This window comes from Barbatula barbatula (assembly GCF_947034865.1).
Source record: "Barbatula barbatula genome assembly, chromosome: 24".
Classification (NCBI taxonomy): domain Eukaryota; kingdom Metazoa; phylum Chordata; class Actinopteri; order Cypriniformes; family Nemacheilidae; genus Barbatula; species Barbatula barbatula.
Window position 1 is genome coordinate 2118715 of NC_136787.1, and position 25848 is coordinate 2144562.

The following is a 25848-nucleotide window of genomic DNA, read 5'->3' on the forward strand; positions in this document are numbered from 1 at the left end:
GTATTAGAAAGAACATTCAATCAATGTTTATTATATCAGTGTTCATTTTTATTTTTAAGCTAATCATATACAGCAGCCTATTCATGGCCAACAGTCCATTTACCTCATTTGTTTTTCCAATTTGAAAAATAATATTTGACACTTTCTTAAAATAATAATAACAATCAGCCATTAAATAGGTTTTATATTATAGACTTTAATTATCCACATAAATAGTAGATAAACTACAAGAACATATGTAAATACATTTGCATGAACAGTTAATTACTTTGATTTTTTTTACTTGTAAATGTCAATATCAATGATGTGTTTAAACAAGCAAAACAAGAGAGGTTTACACACTGTCATATTGCTCTTAGACACCCCCCATCCCCCCCACAAACTAATTTTTGTACATTTACAACCTATCGCTAATTTTATTGTACAGTTTTTGTTATCAATAAATAAGTGAATTCATGAGTATATAAACAATGACTTAAACAAATGTAAACATATTAACAATAAATATACTTAAATAAACAATAAATAACACTAAAATGAATAAATAACCAAAATGGGGTTTCTGTACAGGGCATATGACAAATAAATTATAAATCATTGGTAGATGCATAAAATTGTACTGTATATCAGTAGATTGATGTGTCATTTGGTTTATTTGCCGAGATGGACATTGCTTGATGTGGCCGCAGCTTGTGGTGCACTAAAAGGTTTCTTCTGTTGTGCTTAATGAATCATAAAGAGCTGGATGGTACGGCCAGAATTGTTGATTTCATTTCACAGGATGTAACCTGCAGTAATACATAACATGTTAATTACCATTAAATATGGTAAGTAGCTCAATGAGTTTTTACACAGTATTTAAACATGCAAATATCAAAAACGTTATTGAAAAAGTACAATGTGCTTCGTAACATTTAAAATCCATTTAGTTTAATTTAATTTTGTTGTTGTTTATAGCGCTTGTATAATTTGAATAAATGCAAAATATTTAACAAAACATCATAATAAAGTCAACAGGAAATTAATCATGGTTGAAATAAATAATTTTGATACTTACCATTTAGCTTTTGTTAAGATGTGTCCCAACCTTTTCTTTTCTAATGATGTTTGCATATGGAATCTACAAATGAACATTATAGGATTCATAAACAGTCCAGAATATATACACAATATACACTGTACAACAATACTATGCTTAACACAAAAGCCCAAAGTATATACTGTATAGGCAGCACAAACAGAGGTCACCTTAAATTTGCATGTCAGGGACTACTAAAACGTCTACCTTACTGCGTAAATATCTACAGCATGCCAAGAGAAAAAGTAATGCTTCGTTTCAGGAAAATGAGATCCATGCTTCTTGAAATCCACTGTGTTTGTATCCTAATAGTTTAGCCTTCAATCTGTCATGTTATATTCTCTCATATATGATATCTGTCTGGCTTGACTGATGATGTTGAAATGAAAGAACACACAAGAGCAGTCTGCCAGCATCATCCATGTGTTAAAACACAGATGCACATGTGATTTATGTCTTCTGCTATACAATGTTGAACCAGTTCTAGACAACAAAAGACTGAGAATACTGAGATCCTGCTGGTTGTCTGTTTATATCTTGCATTTCATTATTCTGTTTTGTAACCTGGATCGGCTATGTTAAAGTGTCAACTGATATTTTAAGTAAAGTGGGGCTTTACATTTATTTGTTCGCTTTCTGATTGGTTAGCACATTTAAAAAGATGAGAAATTCTGCCATAATTCTATATATTCTTACCATCTGTAACTGTTGCACCATCTCTTCCCTGTAAGCCAGTTCTCTTTTCATTTGGTCCTGAAAGTTATCTGTAAGACAACAGGTTTCAGAATTTACTATAGGTTTAAAGGTTTAGCCGTTCTAATTTAGATTATATTATTTTTATGAAATTCAGAAAAATTCAGAAAGAGTTTAAATCTTAAACCAAAGAAATTATACACAAAACAATGAAGAAGAAATATTTCAGGTTACTAAATTGTATTCAAATTTATGACGTTGTCCATTATTGGACTGTACAGTATAAACCCATTTAACCCCAATTATTGTTATACATTTGACACTGTCATTGTATATGGTTTTGGTTTTCTATTTAGACATTATGGAGTTGTATTGTGATTTATTGGTTGATTTGTCAAAAAAATGTTTTTACAGCTTTGATGGCAGGATGTAGGAACGCAAACTTACGGAAAACTGGGAATGGAGAGCTGCCTTTCAGAGCGTGAAACTCTTGCTCCAGTCTCCTCCGTAAATCTATCTGCTCAAGGAGAACTTTCTGGAGTTCCTCTGCAAGACAATTTACACAATAAATCAAGATTAGTCCCATATTTAAGCTGTACATTTTAACACGCTTTTTATAAAAAATATTCATGCAATAGATTTTTCATCTTCGCAATACCTAGTAATTAGTTTCTATCTACCTTTTTCCATGCTCTCAACATCCTTCTTAAGAGTTACAGGTGAGGTTGGGTCTTGACTTTGATGATCTGCTAAGCAAAAAAAGGGAAAGTGTGAAAAAGCTATATACAGTAAATTAAATAAATTGTAATACGTGCCATTATAGTACCATCTGCGGCCAGTAGATGTCAGTGTGATAACAGTTAAACTTTTGACTATGAAAAATAAATTCCCATCGGTCCTATTTGTAATAAGAAATAGAAAATGTAGTTCAAGGATGAAGATGCATGTGCTATTAATGTGATTAGGCAAAACCATACTTACTGTACACACGTACATATAATATAATTTAGCCTCTACTAAAATATAGGCTGCCTGAACATTTTTCCAGTATCTGATTAGGACATTTAACTTCAGCTAAATTAACACATTGGAACAGCCCTTACAATAAACCAATATCGTGAAAGTATTCAGCAAATTGTTATTTTGCCGTTTTCATTAATGCCACTGCAATACTGATTCGTGAAATCGTTACAAACAGTTTTGATTGGATTCCTAAGGAGTTGCTACGTTCGAATTGCATGTGTTTTTGTGTCTATATGGCAAATGGCTCAAATGAAGTGATCCAACACGTTTGTATAATCTTCCCCTCATTTGGCTGTCTCTCTCTCTTCTCATTTCCCGTCTTGCCTCCTTAAGCCGAACAAGGCGTTCCTCATTTGGAAAGCGGTCTTGTTCTCGCTCTCCTCCTCTCTGTCTCATTTGACAAGCAAATTTGCAGACAGTGCCTGAGGATAACAACCTCGTTTGACAGTCAATTAACCGTGAATAGTCAAAGCCAAGGCAGTTTGCATTATATAAATGGAAAATTAGATTATTTTTTCCTTCTCTCACAAGAAACAGAACTATCTTTAAGACACTGCCTTTAGACTATTTGGAAAATCAGAAGTTCTAATCACGTTTCTCTGTAGCCCCTTGGAGACATTTAGCAATCAGGCAAAGGTGGTTTCATTTAATTTGTTTCATGTAATTTTTTCAAATATGTTATACGTTATATGAGGAGATCATTATCGGCTAGATAATATAAATGTCAGCGTAGATGTTGTAAAACACTTTTAATGTCCGTCTGACAGATAAAAGACAATAAGCTATGATCTTTCTAATGGAAGATTTTGCCAAGCAAAAGGCAATTATTTCTATTTGATATTGTTCAAATGGTGATTGTCACCTTCCCAGCGTTGAGCTGATTGTCTTCCTGAACTGTTATGGCTCCCTACAGAACACATTTTCCCAATGTCATTGTGGAGAGAGCTGCTCCATTTTAAGAGTGCAGCAGGCGTGTATTCCATTCTGCATCTTTTAGATTTAGATTAATCCTAATATCCTTCCAGGGGTGGGCCATCTGTGTTGCGCAAATTATTTTGTAGCCCTCTCGCTGTAAGTGTTGGATGTAAAAAGGAGATAAAGTGATGTGTGCTCTTACTTGGATTCTCTCGCCAGTATTCCGGAGTGGATGTTTCTGTCTCTGGGATGAAAAAACTGCTTTGTTCTTTGTTGTCATCTGAAAGAAATGTGAGAACAAGATATCAAATGTGAATTCAAATGCAAAGGATGCATCTAGGTGCATTATTATTATTATGAAATATGTGTGATTTGTGTGTGCTCTTTTCAGGTAGGGAATGCAAATACATTAGCAGCGCAGGCAATAATCACATTACAGTTATTTGTACTACAGTTGTTTGACATTACAAAATGTGGTCCACTTCTCACCTGAGATGACTGTTTTGTTTTTGGTTGCATAGGCCGGCAGCCCATCATCTCTGCTCTTGTGAGCCTGAAACCATAAAACATCACACAATGTCTGATTAGAACTGATTCATAACACCAGGCCAAAGGTTGAACATAGAGCAACAAAATATATCAGTCAGCCAAAAGCACAGAATTGATTAGCCTTGAGAATGACAATGCTGTTATGTTTTATATATGATCCTGATGCTTGTTTTGCTGTGGCGTGCTACTGAGTTTCTTTAGATAAATCAACACGCCTCCGACGTGTTAGTCGGATCTTGTGTGTATACGTGTCTTTGTGCGCTAAGGCTAATTGCTACAGAACCCCCATTTGCCTTTCTGTCACCAAGTCTGTTTCCTCTGTTAGCATAGCGTCAAAGGGTTAAAGATTAAAAAGGCTAATAGGCAGAAGTGACAAAGGGGAGCAAACATAATGTCGCCATTAAACAAAACACGACTGGGCTTATTAGGAAGGATCAAAGAGCTAAGAATGTTTCATTTCTGCAGGGAACGCAGACTATCAATCTTGTTATGCATACGATCCCTGCCCACCTATGGCCTGCATTTAAATAATTAGTTAAAGTGCCTGGAGGGAATATTTACATTTTTGTTGGCAGCGCTTTCCTCCAGTGAGCCGTGAACGGGGCTGGGGACTTTGAGAATGGCGGGTGGACTGACAGCGAGGCTGGGTTTGTCTTCTGCCGAGGTCTCGATGGGAACGGCTTGGAATGAGGCTTGATCTTTGGCCTGCTCCGCTTCGCTGCTGTCAGAGAGACCACGTATGTGTAGTCCGCACGGCTGCTGCAGCGTCTGTGGCGACGTCCGCGCTGTGCGGCCACTGAGGTCCGTCTGTTCTTCATCCTGTTTTGTCTCCACGTCCACCTCTTGTTCCTCGTCGCTCTCGCCGCTGTCACTCTGGTAGCTGCAGCTGGTGCCGGGGGAAAGGTGCCTCTCTGGGCCAAAGTCCTCAAGGCTGCCGTGGAGCTTGGCAATGCTTTCTGTGTCTTTGACCACCGGACGGAAGGCGGAATGGTAACTAGCCTTGCGCGTTTGCAGAGAAGGAGCATCCAGCAGCTTAAGCCAGCCCTCTGAGGCAGGTCGCAAATCAGAGGTGACAGAGGTTGGGCAGTCGGTCTCGAACAGGCTGGATCTGGGGTTGTTGTCCAGGCCAGGCCCTGCATCGCTCTGTTCAGACAAGTCTAAAAATGCTTGTCTGAGAGAGGGGCTTTCTGTGAGGGAGGTAAGGGCGTTGGGCTGAGGTTGAAGGTAAGTGGGTACTGGAATGCCCCCTGTTGCCCTTGGGGGCCAGAACATGCAGAAAGGTGGGTAAAAAGCATCCTTGCGTCCGGGCCAAAGAAGCCCAGAGAGGCCACTGTTTTTCTGTCCATTGGTAGCCTCGCTGTCGTCCTTCTTTTGTGGGCACAGGCCAAATGCAGGAAAAGTATAGGGGCTGGGGAAAAGGGATGTTGTTGGGAATTTCTGCAACATGCCAAAACCTTTGCTGGGGACCGGAATAACTGGGTAACTACGGGGGGCTTTACGGGGCGAGAGGCTGCTGGTGTCCAAATCATCATCGTCCTCATACCTGCCTCTCTTCTGGGTCAGGTCCGGGGAAATCATGTGGGGTAGGACCGAGCTGACGGACTTTCCCAGGCCCATAGGCGAGCAGTTAGAGGAAGGAAGTGCCCTTTTGCGACTTCCTCCATTGAACATGGCTTTTACATCCTCCCAGGCAAACATCAAATCATCTTGTGGGGTTTTGTCCGTCAATTTAAGGTGCCGACGCCATGAGTTGAAGTTAGCGGCGTCTGGCTGTGTGTACTTGGCCTCAGGTGTGCGGTGTGAGTGGAAGATGAATTTGTTAGGGGAGAAGTACATATTACAGTAGGAGCACTTGATGCATTTAGCCCTTGAGCTGTTGTAGCGTGCCGGGATGAAACTTCCTCGACAGCCCCAAGCGCATTCATGCGTCACGTCAAAGGCAAAGTTGTCAGGCAGCTTGGGTGGTGCATTCTCACCCAGGAAAGACTTGCAGAGTCGCTCTGCTTCTCGCTTGGTGATCATGCCACAGCGCCGTGATGAGATGGGCATGGCGCCAGCCCGGCGAAGGATCTCCAGCTGTACAGGTGTACACTGTACGCAAGTGATGCCTAGAGCCACACGGCGGTTATGTATCTCGTTGTAGCTGTAGTTCTTCAAGAGGGTGTTGGAAATCTGAGCCAGGCATAACCGCTCTTGGTTGTCAATGACCAGTGAGACGATAGGCACCCCATAGAGAAGGACTTGCCCAACTTGATTGGGCTTGAGGGAAGAAGAGTGGTTTGACCTTGGGGGTGTCAGGGGCTCCTGCTGAAATGAACTTGGTGGGGTGGCCATCACAGTGTCGTCTGCTCCAGGTGGAAGACTCTTTTCCATTCTTTGGAGACCACTGACGGGAGATGTTTGTCTGTAAATACATTTAAAAAAGTTACTTTGTAAAATAAAAAATTAAAATACAAAAAAGAAAGATAAAAAACAATTAACCATCTCCAGCATCTCTTCGAAAAATCAGATGTGAAAAGAGCATACATGTCTAATTCAATATTTTAGTTTAGTGCACAGTTTGTTAAATAAACCAAAATTAAGCAGTGGGAAACAATCGAGAATTAAACCAGCTTTCCCCACTTTTATCACTGATATAAGATACATTTTTTTTTCACAATTTATTGTCCAAAAAGCCGTGATTTAAAAATGTAAACTCTTAAAAAAAGAAACAATTTAGAAAGGCCAAATTAATATAATATATATGTTAAGAAAAGGAAACAATGGCTACTCTCTTAAACGTCCATTTAAAGATTTAATGAGAACGCCATGAAAGTAAAATTATAAAGTCGTTGAGCATCACAGCGCTCTGTGGGATATTCACAATTTGTTGTTTCGAAAAAAAAACATCCAAATGCAATAATGTTATTTGTTTTACATTATTTGAGCACTTTGTGGTTTATTATTATTTCAAAAATCTAAACAAATGTCAGCCCTGCAGTTTCGTTTCTTAACAAACAGAATAGCCTACACCATTGCAGAAATGTAAACAACAATAACATAATAATCATAATAAATACTGTCGATACATTTTTACTGTTTTCACCTATAGCAAAAATGTCAGTAGATACCAAAGGATAAGCAAAAGAGTGCCGTTTTTGGACGCAACCTGTTTGATAATAAAGTTTTTATTTTCTTACCTCCGCGCGCTTTCGGAGACGTTCAAACGCTACAGAATATAAATCATGCCCGTAATCCACATGCACAAATGCAAACTGTAGAAATGTTACACAAGCACGTTACTGGCCGATATAACGGCAGCCTTTTCTACACCACCGGGTTACCAGAAATAGAGAAATGCCAGTGAAAGAGCGAACAACCGAGCATCTCTTCCACGAGCTCTTATTCTCGGCTATGGATGCGAGTGATTGGCGTGGCTCTGCCCCTCAGAAGAGCCAATGACGTTTCACTAACTGCCACTCAAACACACTAAAGAGAAGCTCAAACAGGAGCTGCGGGGCTAATATCTGAACGAGGGGGAAAACCAACCGTAAAGCACCCATGTGGAATCGGTTTAAACACGTGGATAAAAAGAGTTGTGACTGTATTCACGCCATGGGATCATGCGAATAAATGAATGTTGTTTGTGTCATAAAATGAGCATTATTTTCTTTAATATATTGTTTTAATTCAGCCTATACCTATTATCTTGTTACACGCAAATATTCTAAAGATAAAGTCCGCTCCCATTTAGATATATTATACATCGCGTTTATACATTGCGATCATGAAATTAACCTAACGAATAATCTGACAGTATAGTACAGTCATAAAACACACAAAATAAAAAAGTCTTTATTTATATAAAGTCGTTTTTTCAGGGATTTATTCTAACAACAATTGAAGAGATGATCTTGTTTTAGTTCATTATTTTCTATTTATTTAAAATATAACGAACTAACTATAGGCTTCCAGTTTAGTACTATAATGTGTAAAGTCAAGCAGATCATTTTAATGATTTGTCATATTGTTAGCAATATCTGCGTTACCACACATTGAAACTGTCTGGTTATATTGAGCCTAGTATCCACACATTCATATATCAAGAGAAAGAGAACACGTCGGCGCGTCATTTTTTCATCATTATAAGGGTAATACATGCTTTACATGAATCGACCAGAACTAGTCATAGCGATGAATTGTTGTCCGTCAAACTGTCTCATCAATAAAATTTATATAAAGGGCCTATTCTACTGCCCGATTGAACTGAATAGAAAAAAACAATTATGCTAAAATGGCATTAAAATATTCCTAGTAAAAATTATTGTTAAAATAACAATTAAATGTTTTTTTTTTGCTTCAAAAGACTCGAGGTGCAAGTTTTGTTAAATATCTGCATTATTCCAATTTAGCGGTGCAGGTGGCTTTAATTAGAATACGAATATTAGGCTTAATTGTGACCACTTTTTTTCTTTGTCGTGGTAATAAAATTAATATTTAAGGTCAAGTGTTTTGTGAAAGCGAAATGAAATTGACAGACAGGAAAGAGAGGGTCCCATCTGCAGCCCTCTAAACCTCATTTAGATCCCATCGTTGGCTTTTGTCTCCCACTACTCGCACCTCCTCTCTTCCCATTTGCAGGTATGTGTATATAGAGCCTATATAATAATAATAATACTAATAGGAATGATACTAAAACTAATTTTTTTATTATCACTAAAACTATAAACGGATAATTTCACATGTTTATGTTTAATTTACACCATAGTTGATTATCAGTAAGCTAGTTACGCGGAACAGTTAACAGCCTAAACATTTAGGCCTTTGCTAAATCATGTTCCATGACTGCTTGATGCATCAAACGTCATCTATATGTATGTTTACCATACTGTGAAATTAATCATGCGTTTAAAAAATTACTTATGTGACCTGTCAGGGTCAATACTGAAGAAAAACGGAGGAAACCTAATAGCTATGAACAGACCATTACACACCAAATCCATCATCTAAATAAATACCCCGGGCAAACAGTTGTATTTTTAAACAAATGAAACGTCTGTAATTTCTAAAGCAGGTTTACTAAAATAAAAAAAATCCTTACGGTAGTACCAATGAAGACTCTTATTTGACCTATAATTATCTGGAACAGAAAGTCCCACACTACTCTGCTGTTTAAACAGGTCTGACTACACTGTCACATATAATCCTTATTTAATGCTGGAGGTCTATCAGAAAATTGCAAGACTAAATACCACTTCATCTGTAAAGACTTATCAAGCAATATAATTTAAATCCAACCCATCCCATCAGGCTTTTTACTTTAAAAGTATACATGGGGGTTTTCTAAGCATCATCTTTCTTTATACGGCGTTGATCACAGTGAAAGAGAAATGGAAATTACTCCAGTGTATGACATCCTTTAAAGCATAAACTGACTTCCAGTACACTATATATTTATTATTTTACAAGGTAATCAGATGTATCTCTTGATTGAATGATGATATAGAGGACATCGACTATGTAAATAGGGTTGTGAATCGATAGTGTGGTGCCATCCATAACTTTACAGGAGACCTAAGTCTTTATGCAGAACAATAAGCTATTAGTTGTAACACATGCATAATTAATTGCTTTTCAATATTTCCATTTGCAATTTTAAAACTAATAATCAGAAACCACAGAAATAGTTAAATTCCAGGAGAAAATGTAACACGGAAATAACTTAGAGTTATTTCAACCTTTTAGTACATAAACACAACTTAAACAATCAGGAGAATCACAGGTGATGCTGTGATCAGAAAGGTCATTTATTTGATTCCAATTGTGGTGTGTATAGATGTTACTGTACGCCGGCACATACCTTATTCAATGCTTAGGAGAATCGTCTTTTTTCTTGCAGAATTCAGTTCACGCTCTCCAAAATCAGCCCAACCCTAAAATGGTCACCAAATATAATTTGATGTTAAACAGTCATAAATTATACAATCAACAATTTTGATGCTTTGTGTAAGTGCTGAAATAAAATGTATTGTAACCCTGGAAACATTCATTTTTTTCAAAACGAAATATATTTTCGAATACGTCTGCTTGATAATGCTGAACAGTTCATTTCATAGAAGATGTGGTGTTGCAAGCTCCTGCGTTCATTCAATCTGAGATAAGAATTCACGGGCTCAATTCATTTTCACGCCGAACAATGTTCTGCTTTTAATTTGTGTATTTAATTGTTACAAACAAGGTTACATCTAAACTGCACATTTATAAATAGCTGTTGTTAATACTGGTAACAAAAACATTTTACGAGTAGAACCTTTAGATGGTTGTCTAACGTGTAAGTTTACGTTACACCCTTAAGAACTTCCAAAGTGATGTCGAGGCCAAAAAAGTTTCCACAAACGTTTAGATTTTGTTGAAAAAAAAAACATGATTAAAAGCATTAATATTTAAGCGACAAAACACGAGGGCTATGTTGGAAAGTTAGAAAATGGCATTCCATCATATTGTTTTAATCAATCAACCACTGTCGATCTGCTGCGTTTAATCACGCGGTTGGAATTGAAATTCTTCATTGCTGAGTCTGGCAAGCCAGCAATAAAAGCCTTTACGTTCCATTTGACAGAATATTTTCAACTTTGTACATAAGGTTACTGATCTCTGAAAGATCACAGGTACGCTTACCTTGTTCGCACCATGTAAAAGCGACGCGCCTCTAGCTCTTCTGATGCGCTCGTCGTCTTCTGGTCGTCTTGTCTTCTGCAGGATAATCCAAGTCAAGGCTTAGGAAATGCAGTTCTGTGGGTGACAATGAACTGGCGTTGCTCCTTTGAATCAGCTGCTCGAGGCGTAAACGAAAGTGCTACGCATTGCTTGTGAGAGGCGCTCATTGAAGCACATGCTATCACTGAACTTCACATCCCAAGGAATCCGGGAGAGGAGGGGCTTTTACGGGATGATCAAATGGATAATGGCAAATCATGTCTTATCTTTCCTTTCTAAAAGGTTTTGCAAGGGAAAGATTTTTATTTTGCATTTGCTGATTCCGGAATATTTACAAGGTACAAACAAACACGTTTTAAACTTTACACTTTTTATTCAAAAATATTATGCAAATAGAAATTAGTTAAAAATTTAGGGTTGGGGTTTTCTTTCGTCTTTGGGGTGGGCGGGTTAGTGAGAACATACAGTTTACTTCACATACTAAAAAATGAACATTTGGTTATTAATTGCTTACCACTCGTGACTACAACTTGCACTGGTGAGCCTAATCTCATGTACTTCACAATTTGAAGAATAAATCAAATATAAAGTTAGAGTGAATCTTTGCATTATCATATAATCATGAATGATCATGCAAACATTTTTTTGCTTTAAACATAAACTTTCTTCAAAAAGCAAATAGAAGTTGAATTGCGATGCCAAAAACACCTTAGGCTAGACATAAAGTATAAAAAACATTTTCATTGCTGGTCATTCATTGGACTGAATTGTTTTCTTTGTCATTCACAACCAAGTGACTGTGCAAACCACAGTTAAAAACTCGTAAAATGTCTTATGAATGAGTGAATACATCGACCAAACTAACTATTGCTTAGCCTCTAAGTCAGCATTGTCCATTAAATGATGCAAAGGTCAAGGGGACAATACGGGGGGATCCCAGTTACGCAAACCCACCTAGCTTTCCCTTCCTTAATTACTATGCAGGTTGAGAGCCAGGCCTTTCATTGTCTTCATCATGAGCTCTTTCCAGCAGTCTAGGATAGGCTTGCTTTAACAACCTCATTGACTCATTGATCAGCAGGCATCAGTTTCAAACTGGCCTGCACCATGTGAACGGTCAGAATCTCGGTCTGTCTCTCTCTGGCTCGTTAAGTGCTCTTCTTTTTCTTTTCCTCTCACCACTGACTTGTAAAGAGCTTTTAATGTGGCTGTTAGGGCAAGGGAACAGGAAGCGTGTTGAAAACAGAGCCCTTTATTATTTATAAGGAGGTTTAATCTGTCGCTTAATCACCATTGTTTGTGCAAAGTAGATTTGGCGTTAGTTTGGCAAACGGGGGCTTAGGAGGTCAATTAATTGATCGGTGCTTTTAAGGATCTGCATATTGACACAGTGAACTGTTCCACTTGATGTCAACTTTGATCGTATTTTCAAAATCAACACAGATGTCAGTGAGTTAGCTTTTCTTTAACATTAAATAATGAAAGTACCTTGTTTCCAGCTCATGCATACAGATGTTCAACAGTCAAGGATTTCAGGTTCAATGTTCTATGTTTAAAAAGCCTAACTTCAGACTTACTGTGAGATACATGTCATGATGTTGTGATGATCGCTCTGTTGTCTGTCGAGTTGCATTAATTGTGTAATCCCCTAATCCAGCTTTATTCAAGAGTGACACATAGTCGCAGATAGGGAAACACAAAGATTAAATTGTTTACAACTCATTGTTAACTGACAATAACAAATCATCTAGACTGATGAGGGAAAACATTTATTACTGTTTGTCAGACGGCCCGTAGTTACAGGCAGAAAGACAGATACATATTGTAGATGCCAATATCCCGTTTGGATACAATGTGTATAAAAAAATTACACATTCTTTCTATGTTACATAAATATGATTAAATTACTTAAAAATTAGGCAGTGCTTGGCAGTCAAACAACTATTAGCACACTTCATTTTTTTGCAAAACAACACTTGTTTCTGTTTTAGTAACCATTCCCTTTTCACGTCTACTGTAAAAGCAATAACAAACACACAATATTGATCCGCATTAATGTGATTTAAAATCCTGAACTGTTGCTCACTACAACAACATTTTATCACCAGAGGCAGCACATGGACCTCTGTTAGGATAAATATGACAACGTGAAACACATGATGCCTTCATCCAATAATGACGTCTGGAAGTATCATGGAATGACAGAGAGGATTAAAGTGGTGTCAATCATAAAAACAGTAGCTGTTATTGTTGACATTCACATAAACAAGCTGTTGTTATGTGATCAGATCATCAACAGTGCATTGTTTTTCATATTTTCTTGGCATTAAAATAGATTACATGCGTATCAGAAATGTATCTCAAGTCTAAATGACATATCCTTAATTTTTATCCGGTATGTATATGTTTTCATGTATGTCAGTTTAGCACTGGAATGCATATTACGGAGTTACAATTTAGTAGAAAAAATCTGTTTATACAAGGTGGTACAATACGATATTAAGTTTGCTAGTACTCTCAAAAGAACAGAGCATAGTTTCATTTGCATTTATTTTCCTGAAGTAGTTTAATTATAAACACTACCAATTTGTGTACTGAAATTACTGCAATTTTCTGGACAATAGTTACGTATATCAATTTTTTTACAAAACAAAGATGTATTGATTTTGCTCTTTATCACACAGATTTGAGAAGTTCTGTATTCTAGAGAACGACTTTGAAAAGCAGAGGCACCTCATGAAGTTGATTAAAGACCCAGCGAGTGGAACTGTGATGTTAGCAGGTACAGCACTACAGTACTGATGAGTAATATAGATTTATTTTTTATGTGCATGCAAAATACAATAAATAAATTACATTAAATGCATATCAAAATGACTAATATTAGTTTTTTTTACCAAACTGCATCAACGTATACCAATGGAAACATGCCTGGAATAGTGTTTATATTAATCTTGTCAACACGTACGTGCTTTGTTAAGCTATAAATATAACATTTGCGTTTGTGTAAATATGTTTTGTTTTTAAATATTCCAAAACACTTTTTGTATGTTGAGTGCACGAGAAACTGCACTTGACAGATGCTTTTTAAGTGCTTCTGGGTATTTCAACGTTATCACTAGCATTTAGGATTACTGAACTCTTGCTAAATAGCGAGAATCTCAGTTTATCACTCTTAAGTGAAAGTGTATTGGAGAACAGGAGAAAAAACATGTTTACACAGAAAACATATGTGGCACATTAGTGGTCATCCAGATGTTGTGGTGGTAATCTTATGTCATGTGCTCTCACTGGTCAAAAAGTTGTAATCATTAAAAGTATTAGCAAACTGTTAGACTAATAAAAATGTTTTTACTCTGATCGAAATAAAAAGTCAGGCTTCTTAAATAGGTTAAACAGCTTTGATATTCAGCACGCTGTAATCTGTCTTTACATCCCAGGGAATTACTTTTAAACGCACAGTTTTGAGGTAAATATGTTTTTTGGTGTCATGTAAAGATGCAAGTTTAGAATTTTGGCATTTACCAAAACATTTCTGCGCCTTTTTTTACAATACTTTTAACTTGTATCTAGGTGATTTTTAATAATTGGATGAAGTCAGTTCATCTGAGAATCTACTATCATTTAAATAGCTGCCACTTGGTTTGCGATTATGTGATTTAAACATCAAACGCTTTTTTTACTCTCGTCAATCACAGTGTTTTCTAAATAAGATAATGGACTCAGGCAGCATTGTGGAATATGTTTTCAGCACCAAGGACAGGGGTAGTTTCTTGAAATGAAAACCACACAGTAAAGATTGTATTTACATTTTTGTAAAGATCGCAGAACAAGCAGCTTTCTAAAGATACTCAGTCTGGGCCCGTTTGAGTCATCTATGACATAAGGGCTGCCAAATGGATCCCCAAGGAGAATTAAACACATTAGACGCAAGTTACAATATGTCCTTGATCAATAAATCCACCAAGGTAATTTTCAGAGTGACTGGCATGTCTAGAAGACAAGTCCTTTTAGTGTCACTGAAGTTGACCAGATATGCTGCTTATGTTTACGTAAAACATTAGCCTGAATATAGTGTGAATGAAACCTATAACTTTGATGCAAGCAAGAATTTTTTTTTATATGAAACTTCAGTATTCTCGGGACAAGGGTATTTTGATAAACTAAGGCAGGCTGTAATTTGTATTGCAATCTTATCTTATCAAGTCAAGTTATCTTCATAATTGTGACACAATTTCTCAAATTACGATTTCAAAAATTAGACAATGGTTTAATATTTCTAAATGTTTTTTTGACTATTTTATGCTTCGTGATAAGCTTACTTTCACTTTTTGCTCAGTGGTCTAAAGACTGTTTAATGGCAGGTTTGCATCATGGCAACTTCACATATATAGCTAAAAACTACTGACGTGTTTGAAAACCTAAAAGAGTGACAACTATATTTCGTGACTTTTACTGATGAATGAATGAATGAATGAATAAAATTAGCGTGAATGTGGTACAGTAGTAAATAAAGCATACCGTTATGAGATATGAAGGAAACTGGCAGCCAGATTTGCATTCGAATGCAGCCATGGAGATGTGATCTAAAAGAAGATTATCTCCATCTCTCCCGTCTCCTTTCCTTTTTATTCTCTCTTTCACTCTTGTTATTGGGTGTGATTTGTCAGAGCCCCTAGTGAAAAAGCTTGCTATCACCGTACACTTTTCTTTTGGCATTGTTAAAACTAAATGAAACAAGGTAATTAGCTTGTTACAATTAAAGTGACTCGACTGGATAAATTGTAATCACCCGAAATGAAGTTAGGCTTCCCTGCAGGATCGGCCAGCCAGCTGAGCAGCCTCATTTGCATAATTAAAATATACAAATGATAATGGATTTTGTACTCAATATCCAGCGGCTGTAAATCCAAAGAAATATGAATATTACAATAACAACACATCTGCCTTAAGGTAAACGTGGGACGATGTTCCTGTAACATTGCATTTTTCTCCCTTCCCCTCCCGCGCTCGGCTGTGGGGCAGCAAAATGAGTCTGGTTATGTCAGCGGAGGTACCAATTGAAAAGCGGAGTGATAAAATAGATGAAAAACATTCAAAAGTGATATTAGTTAATAATGCCTGTGGTGGAACCACGGGGTGGAGAAAGAGAGAGAACGTGTGAGAAAAAGAAAGATATGTGGACCAATTACACTTGCAAATTGTCAGCGGCAGGTCCTCGTAGCTTTGCTCTACCTCAGGGGAAGCCTTTCGCCTGATTACACGAAATTGGGATTGAATTAAACATCTAAAAGGGTTGTCAAAAAAGACAAACTAGAATGAAATTAGGCTTGGACTTTTGGCTGCTAGCAGAGGGAAGCTGGCATGCACAGAAAGAGAGGGAAAGACGCAGGGAAATTTTCTCAATTAGATGCGGGACAATGTCATGAAATTAGGCCTTTGAGGTTTTCCCCCGCTTTGCATTTGTCATTAAAGTGTGTGGCGTTGGGCTCCAAACAGCTGGGTTCCTGTCAACTAATGGCTCAGTTGCTTGCTTTCCCCCCTTCCGATGGATTGGACTTTGTCCTGATGTAATGTGTGGGAATGCCAATTGGAATGGAGTAAATCAATCTGCAGGGCACATTGTCAGAAAAACCTACAACGATATATCAGAAGATGAGAAATTACACTCTTTAATCCTAACAGTGAAAGTTATATCATGCATGGTTCTTTGTAGCAGTTTACAGACATATCAAAGTTTGGAAATGCTTGATTAAAGGTTTCTAATAATAGTACAAATGTATGTGTAGACAAAATATGCCAACGTATCAATTTCTTTCATTAGAAAACCTTTTTTTGGATTACTTGGACCAAATAATGATGAAAATGCAGCCAATAAGAGGCCTGAATAGACAGGAACCCCTTCAAGCCTCCCAGGGAAAGATCTGTATATATGATATACTTCAAAGTCAATCCACATTAAGTCCATATATTCATGTTGCTGCACATTTAAAGGCTGCACAATTATGATGTTGAGTCGCGGGTTCCACCACACCCAAAAGATAGAGCTCTTTACGTTGTGGAACTCATTGTCATGTTCCAGAAATGAACAATTTCTGAGCCGAGCCTGCTCGAGGTAGCCATTAGAAAATGGGTTCACTGTGGTCATAAAGGAGTGGACACAAAGCAAGATGGATCCACATGTTCATGTTGTTAAGCATCTTCTTCTTGTTTGCGACTCTATGTTTGCATTTGAAACACTAAATGTCTTTTCGATAGCACATCAGTGCAATATGGACCAGAGCTGTAAGTAAATAATTTGCAGTAATCAAAGTTAATGGAACCCAATGGGAGAGACTTATACTGTTGCAATAATCTCATTTAGCAGACACCAGATTCAGTGGATAATTGGACATAAGTAAAATTGAATTCCCTTGCTCAATTACAGCACTATTTACTCCACATCAGCAAACACAGGTCAATTGTACCTCTTGCAGCCTAGAAATGCTAATGGAAAGTGAACATTCAATATCTGGTTGCTTGGTTTACCCAGGTGGTTTGCAAAAGCATTTACCAAGACAAAGCCAATCAAAAAACACAATGCTTTTTATCTTGGGTTGCACTATGAAAAATAATACTGCTGTTCCTCAGCAGTGTAAAGCAAATGGATTGAAGCAATCACATCCCTAACATCATTTGGGTAAAGTCAGTGAATATATTTTGCCCTCTTCTCTCGGTCTAATCACAGTAGGTTTAGTCTCAGTTTGGCACGGAACAGTAACATTAAGTGATAGCTATATTTACATCTTCTGACGAAAACGCAAATGTTGCCTTTAATGAAGTAATAGCACACCTCTTCTCAATAAGCCTCTCAAATGTAGTGACCATTCATGTCCAAACGGTGCTGAGCAAGCTACACACCAATTTTTTTAATCTCAGTATCGAAATCCCTAACATCAAGTCCAAGCCATTACTGATAGCCCCATTAACACCAGTAATTTATAAAAGAAGCCTTTTAATCAAGCATTGTTTCTTCACTCTAAATTTTGTGTTTTTACGTGTGATTTTCCTTTCTTATTTAAAATAACAAACAGAAAATGTTGAGGGCCATAAACGAATACTGTACACGTTGTAAAATGTCCTCACCCAGACCATATCATGAAACAAAAATGAGTCATTCGAAAATATTTATGATCAGTGGTAATTTAGGATCAGTTATATAAAAGCGCTTTTCCACCATCGCCCCAAATCTTTCTCGTTGCATTTGTCTGGAATACACTAAAATACTTTCAAAATATGTGCAGATTTATTTTAAACTAGACATCATACACATAAAAACACACCAACTGATCAAATCTTCAGACTGGCACAGTCTTTCTGCAGCAAGTCCACACTGAAAATCCTAGCAAAAGTCTTCTTTTAGCCTTTAATCGCTGGTTTCATTTTCCACCACAGGGCTGATGACGGAGATGTTTTGAATGTCGGGATGCCTTTATAACACAAGAGACTGAGCTCTGTGCACATTCATCAGCACAATTCAGTATGTGCCGAAAATTCCGAGCCGAGTACAGTTTGTTTCGAACCAGGCTCACGTGGAAACATAACTTTAACCATTTCAGACTTAGCTTGGACCGGTTTGGAGCGATGGTGGAATAGCGCTCTTAGTTACAGGTTACTGGCTACATTGATTGCTAAACAATAAGCCAATTATAACATAGATCATTTACATAACATTTTAAAGGGATAGCAACAAAAGCACCCAGTTCAATTCCACGACTTGAAGATGAGGAGAAAAGGGGAAAAACTACACTTTTAAATGTAAGTATTGACCATATTTCAAAATCAAAATAATGTGACATTCTTTGGTAAACTCTGCACTTTAAATAACATAACAAAACAGCTGTCATACCAGGGCCTTTTTCTCTCCACCTTTCATTTCCATTTTAATGCCCCTGCATTAAAGGGTAAATTAAAGTGGGTCCCCTGTCTATAGTCTTTCTTTTCAACTGCTGTCAATTTCATGATGAAATTTTCCTTAAACCCCAAAACAGTAAGTGTGTGCAGTTTATTGAATCCATCCCATCAAATAACCAAAAGTATTTAAATCATCATTTAAATGAATGCCCTTCTGCTCTCTTCGACCAGGACTTCACAAAAATCCCATATTCAGACAGGCAAGGACAAGGGCTCAGAACAGCTTAGTTCTCCAAAAAGATGTATTTAATCTTAAGATATTAAGCAGGGTTATTTTTACTTACCATCACCCCGTATTAAAACAGACATCAACGGTTGCCAGAGATTTTAGTCAGCAAATCAAACACACGTGAGTGGGTCATTTTAATCAGGGAGAGCCCGACTGAGTCGAACTCCAGATGTCAAACGGAGCACCATTAGCAATATGAAGGATAGATGAAATGATTACACATTATTTAAAGAAGGGACAAGAGAAGATGAAATCATTTCGGCAAGGGGTGGGGATGGACCTCCTCTTTCACTTGCATTTAAACAGAAAGAGATGTTTGTTTAACACCGTCTTATTGCTTTGACCTCTCTCATTAAAATCAGAGAGAGCACTAAGCTGCTAATGCTCCCTCCCTCTTTTTATACAACAAGAGCTTCATTTAAATAACTTACAGGTCCAATTAGATGGGAAATTAAATTGTCATTATTTAAGTGGGTGATAGCCAGATGATGTGACAGGAGGCAGGCGTGTTTTGTGTCCCTCGAGACCTGCTGTAGTTACACTTATGAATTTGGGCGAAAGCATTGCTGGTGTCATAAAGACGATGTATGTTCAAAATGATTGCACTTCTGGATTTTGGAAGCTCGTTGTTGTTGTTTAAGCACAGAGTATACATGCACTTTTAAGTGATTTAGTGTTTAATAATGATGCTGTTTCTCTCTGGGGTCCATTTGTTTTTAGCGAAACTATATTGAAGTTAAAACAAATAAAATCACTTTCAAGAGTGTACATTTACGGTGTGTAAACCATTTGGTAAGTCACCAAATGTAAAAATTTGTCGCATCTTCGCAAAGTTGTACCTTTTAGATCAGCATGTTTATTGTTTTGAACATTCTCAGTTGTGAAGTATGGTTTATAATCAGTTAAATAATGTTTTATGTGCTATTAAAAGCAAGATCGATTTAATTGATCAATTTATTTGTTAGAGTAACCCCATTTAGTTATAATATATCTAAAAACATATTTCTTTAAGTAAACATAATTCTTACGCTGTTAATAATGCTGAAAAGTCTTTAATTTATTATAAATACAAATTTGTGATCGATGGCTTTCATCTATAGTTCATATTTTACAAAATTTACCCTGAGAAAAATTCACACAGTCTCTGCTTCTGACAAATGTAAATTGTAAAGTCAGTATGTATGTATATATGTATGTATGTATAATATAAGCCTTTTATTTACTGATTCATTCTCTGACCAACCTGATTAGAAAGGTTAGTAAGACTTGCCCTGCGACCCCCGTCCCCGTCTCCGTCCTGGCCGCATACACTGACACATGCATGCCATAAAGCTGATGGATGGAGAGAAATCAAAAATTCACAGGTGATCTCTGACCCCAACCAAAAGCAAATGGATCGCAGCATCTGTGCTCGTGCAGTAAACGCGCTGCCCTCTGTTGTCACTTTTGAGTGCGGGGCTTATGGAGACTCAAAACACTTACCAGGCCCTGATGAAACCCCGGACACTTTTATGACCTCACCGAATGACTAAGTACAGTCTCCTGAGAGGTAAATTTGACTTTTTAGGGACGACGTGTATGCCCCTTCAATCATGGTATAATTCATTTTATATCACAGAACAGCACCTATATGACAGCATTGATGTTTCTTTTAGTAATTAAAGGAAATGTTATTTTTGTTATTACAAAAGAACTGGTCTGACATTAGGACAATCCACAATTTTGACTTTAGCCTGGTTTTGACAAAAGAGTTTTATACACAAAAGCGTGAAACTATATGTTGTAGACAAACAACTTTCCTGAGAAGGTCTCAAACTTTAACATAAACGTTAATTGTTCAGATACCAAAGAACAGAACAGCACTGGAACTTTTCCACTCTTTCACGGCATCTGTTTGTCTCTCTTGGCGTGTTTTTTTTAACATCGACCCTAAGAAAAAAACGGTCTACGACCGGCAAATTGAAAATCCATTTGTTGAACAAGTACATCTCACTTACAAAAAAAAGAGCAGGCGATCTGTTTGGACAAATAATATGACATGTGTGCTAATAGCACAGTTTGTACAACTGCCATCTGTCTGAGAGAAAGGTCAGCGAGAGATGGCAGGAGCGTGGCAGGTGATGGAGAGTGAGAGGGAACGTGAAAATGGGGAGGAGGGGAAAAACAAGTAAAATGCACAGCGATGGAAGATGGGCACTGTGACATCATATGAATGTCATAATTGAGCGGCACTAAATCGTGAGGCCCACTTTCGATGTGTCAATAAACAAGTTCAAGGTGACATGGTGGATCAATACAGCACGACAAGAGCCATCCGACAAATTTACGGCAGTGTAATTGGGTGCAAAATGACTCGACTCAACCTTCACGCCACAGAAAAAAGAACAAAAACAGAGCGCCCAATGTCGCCCCCCAGCAACAGTTTGTACATGTCACATATGCCTTCAGGTGCCATTGGAAGACAATAATAGATTTTGTTTTGTCTTTTTAGGTGTGTATATAAAAGACAACAGAAAAGTAGTGAGGTTATCTGTGTGTGCGCATGTGTGTCATTAAAGGAATAGCTCACCAACATTTTTATGTTTTCATCCTCTAATGGTTCAAAAGCTGCACGGTGTAATTTATTTCGTGAAACACCAAAGTTTTTCCTTTATAACAACAGTTGTTGTTTAACTCAGTTCAAGCTCTTTAAAAGTAGCCCATACAACTGTTCCTTAAAGCTTTTGAGCATTGCTATGGACTGTTGATTTTATAAAAAAAAATTGGCACCTCACAAGACATTGCCACTATGTGAATTCTATGGGGGTTCTGGAAGTTGAAAAATTCACGGTATTTTATTAACCAAAAATGAAGAAATAGAATTCTGGTCCGCAAAGAGTAATTGCAAAATAAAAACTGTATCAAAACAAATTTATATTAGTATTGACAAAAGCTGCCATTTTGTATAAGGTAATCATAACTTCTCATTGGTTCAGGTACGTAGCTGCGAGGCTAACAAGATGACTGTAATTGATTTTTGGGAATGGAGTCATTAACCTCAAATGTCAGCACCTCCTCCTCAAGTTGCTGAGATATTGATCTGCTAATGCAGGTTCAATAGAGGCTGATGTTTAAACAGAGATATACACACAACTTTGACTGGGGCAATGAATAGTTTGTCATCTTATATAATTGTTGAGTGAGAACACAAAAAAATAAAGAAAAACAAATAAAATCATTGATGAGGTTCACGTGATCCAAAGTTTACTCTTGCAAAATCAAATGTTTTCAATTTATGGAGCACCAAGGTGAAAACCAATAATGTGCGACATTAATAAACTCAACACGATTAAGACAGTTGTGAGGACAAAAGAGGAAGCAGATGAAGAATACCGGCTGAAATGTCAGTTTCAGTTCCTCACTTTCAGCTATTGTAGGCCACCAGGACATTTGGCACAATTGTTCGAATGAAAGAGACTGGAATGACAAGAGGGTTCATAAATGATGACAGAATTTTCATTTCTGGGTGAACTATTCCTGAGTTATTGTGACTTTCCCTGTTTGATTCTCACTAATCTGTCTTATCTGCAAGTCAAACGATCAAAACAAACTCTGTGGAAGTATACTTTTTCAGGAGTTGGACTAAAGTCACAGAATTCATCAAATTACAGGGACAAGCTGAAGTTTCCAACTCCACCAGATCTCATCACCAGCTAAGCTAATATTCGCTACATGTAAACATCCTCTGTTAATGTGGGGCGAGGATATGAACTCGCAGCATTTGATGGATTAGTGACATTTCCAAAGTAAAGCACATATGAGGCTGCCCTCACCATGTGGTCTATGTGGGTTTAAACCCAAGCTGGGAGAAACGTGTAAGTGATATCTTTGTGTCACAGAGCATATCCGGCATGCGGCGTGTTGACAGCTAGCGAGTGATGGCTGATGCTTGGATGTCTGCGTCTATGTGTGTGTGTGTGTGTGTGTGTGTTTCGTCGGTACGTTCCATTGTCTCCGTGGCATTTGCTCTTGATGACGGCTGGAAAAAGCCCGGGGTGACCCGGAGGTGCAGACTACAATCAAAGGTCCTCTGACACCGCTGAGAATCATCACAGCTTGATGATAACCTGACTACCTTCAGGTAATGCCATGAAAGTGATAGCAGATATGTTAGTGCAAAACTTTCTCAGTTAAGAGATTGAGTCGGAGCTGTCCAGGTGGGTTAAATACGTTTACCTTCTGATTGATGGGTGCATTTAAGCATTGGTGGGGTCTTTATGAGCTCCGTGGTGCTGTGTGAGGGTATGTCGAGAGGGAATGTCAATGAATTAGCATTTCCGGGTTTCCTGTTTGTACTGGGAAAATTGCCATGAAAAACAAAAACACCCATGTGTAAAGTAAATACATTTAAGTGGTAGGGCTATTACAAGATGACGACACAAAAACTAGCAATAACTGGGCAAGTGCCGAATCTGTACACACAACTTTCTTCAGAATAGAAAGACCATTGTGTTCATGCCTTTGGCATTTTTACATTCTTTTCATTAGTTTTATTAGATCTATATGACTGAACCTAAGATAGGTCAGTTTTACACACTTTACCATTTATTTGGTGCCAATATCGGCACAGAAGCAAACTGAAAAGTAACTTTTTAATCTATAACTGTCTGCTCTAAGCAGAGTGTTTTTTGCTTACCCTAATGCTTTTATGTCAATTATAAGGTAGAGATGGATATAGACTACTGACAGTTTTCTTAAGTCGTGTTAACACTTGGGATCCTTTTGGTAGCTTTGGTTAATTTTTGTTTGCTTTTGGTTGCATTGTTGGGGGGTGTATGGACCATGCTGAGGGCAAACATTGTAAATGTATAAAATCTTGGAATGCACCGACCATACATCCCCCCCTTGAGCAACGTCCCCATACACCCACTCTTCTGCCCCCCACCCCTCCAAAAGCACTGGTGTGTGAAATATGAAAGAGACACGTTGTCGTTCAATTTGTCCAATATACCTCACAGGTGGGCTCCAGGTATGCAGCCCCTCAGTGGCTGAAAAATGACTGGTAAAGTGCTAGGTGACTTTGATGAACCTAGCCACTCCCGGCCCTATCATTCTTTTCCGTCTGGCTTCCCCTGCTGCCATGCGGACAACGCGCTGGAAATTTGTCTTATTGAAGTGAAGCCGCGCACCGATTCCTGCCGACTCTGAGCCAACTAATGAACAGGAGCTTAGAGTTCACTTACCCGCCCCTCGTGCTGCCAAAGCCAAGCGTGACGGCACACCGTTCGTCCTTTGGGTTGCTGGTGCGTGGTGTGTTAAACACGGCTGCGTTATTTTGTATTGTTTGTTTATGGAGTTTTGAGACCGTGTAGGAACGTGATCATTTGAATAGGAATGAAAACAGCAGATGTCTTAAGCACATTCATAAAGGTCTGTTAAAACCCAAACAACTTTCAGATAATCTTGGGATAGCTGTGTCTTTAATATTAGAAAAGATTATAATGTAAAATAAATTATATAACACCTTTAAACAAAAGTTGTTGTCTTTTTGCTCTGTTATAGCACAATGAGAGTTGTGATAACATGATTTGGGAAAACATTGAATAACAGATATAAACAAATACAAATCCGTACATATCTTGACCCATTCAGAGCTATCACTTAAATGTATGGGGTGGGAGTTCCCCCCAGATGCACCCCAACCATCACAAGCCCCCTGGCACATACAGCACATGTAGATACGACACTATTAACAAAAACATTATTTCCCCAGGAACAGACCATTAACATCTTGTGTAGGATAGACACGTAAAGCCCAGTGAGCAGACCGAGGGACAGGCAGCGTGTGATTAAGCTCCAGTGATCTCCAGCAGGGACTGGATTAAACTCAATAAGAGTCTTTTAATCCAGCTAAACAGCAGTTGAGCTAAGCCTGCTGCTCTTTTACCAGCTCAAGTGGTGAAAGTCATAACCTCGCTGAACGAGAAATCACTCTTCACAGTCTTGCATTGTCAGAAAAAGCTTCTGTAATTATATCATAATAAAAGATAGGTAGAGAATTTAGCAGTGTTATGGTTAGATTAGGTGGATATGAAGCAAGTTATTGGCTAAATTATTTACTGTTTACGTTCATCTTTAATATTATCAACCGGTTTTGTTCAGACTTCCTCTGAGGTGCTCTCACCTATTCTGGATTCTGTTTGGCTATTTATTATCCCTTATTTGGTCCATCGATCACCTGTCAGACAGATTTAAAAATCATATGACAATACTAGACAACACAAATTATGTTGGTACAGATATCTGTACAGTGAATAATGTTTTGTCAAAAAAGAAAATTGTAATGGAATTTAATTTTTTCCCACAGTGTTTGTAGTATTAATTTGTATCCTTACACTATTTTAATGATATTCCCGAGAAAATTAGGATTTGCACCCAAAGCAGTTTTCTTTTCTGATTGACGATATGGAGATTCCATGCGAATATTGACATGAATAACCTAACCCTAATATGACTAACACATAACTATAAATGCAGGGTTATTACGAATGCTCTGTCTGCTAACATAAATGACCTAGCCTATTATCACAATGGGTGTCATGATTCCGCTATCATGTCATGTTTATTCTTGGTCTTGCAGCGGAGTCATGGCATAGCCTTAGGTTTTGTGTGAGAAAGACATGGCTTTGTTTTGATTTTGACTTGCCATGTGCTTTCTCGTGTCTCGTCAGTG

The 25848-nt window shown here is 37.7% G+C and overlaps 1 protein-coding gene across 2 annotated transcripts; it reads right to left on the minus strand.

The window, feature by feature from the left end:
* Positions 1-32: 32 nt before the first annotated feature.
* skor2 (SKI family transcriptional corepressor 2) lies at positions 33-11163 on the minus strand. Of its 2 annotated transcripts, XM_079448075.1 has the most exons (10): positions 10916-11163; positions 10098-10170; positions 4820-6662; positions 4199-4262; positions 3912-3989; positions 2452-2517; positions 2219-2317; positions 1775-1842; positions 1058-1120; positions 33-788 (listed from the first exon to the last, which is right to left on the minus strand). In XM_079448075.1, exons 3-9 carry the CDS (start codon positions 6629-6631, stop codon positions 1061-1063), a joined length of 2247 nt encoding a protein of 748 aa, XP_079304201.1. In that variant the 5' UTR covers positions 6632-6662; positions 10098-10170; positions 10916-11163; the 3' UTR covers positions 33-788; positions 1058-1060. The 2 variants fall into 2 exon arrangements, with proteins under 2 accessions (XP_079304201.1, XP_079304200.1); XM_079448074.1 differs by lacking the exons at positions 10098-10170; positions 10916-11163 and having other exon boundaries at positions 177-788; positions 2452-2520; positions 4820-6656.
* Positions 11164-25848: the final 14685 nt, after the last annotated feature.

Bases quoted from the DNA above. Each gene is read 5' to 3' on its own strand.
- skor2 (XM_079448074.1), bottom strand. From the start codon at position 6,631: ATGGAAAAGAGTCTTCCACCTGGAGCAGACGACACTGTGATGGCCACC. The intron at 1,843-2,218 runs GTAAGTTTGCGT...GTTGTCTTACAG, and splicing joins CTCTCCATTCCCAGTTTTCC to ATAACTTTCAGGACCAAATG. The intron at 1,121-1,774 runs GTAAGAATATAT...GTTCATTTGTAG, and splicing joins TGGTGCAACAGTTACAGATG to ATTCCATATGCAAACATCAT.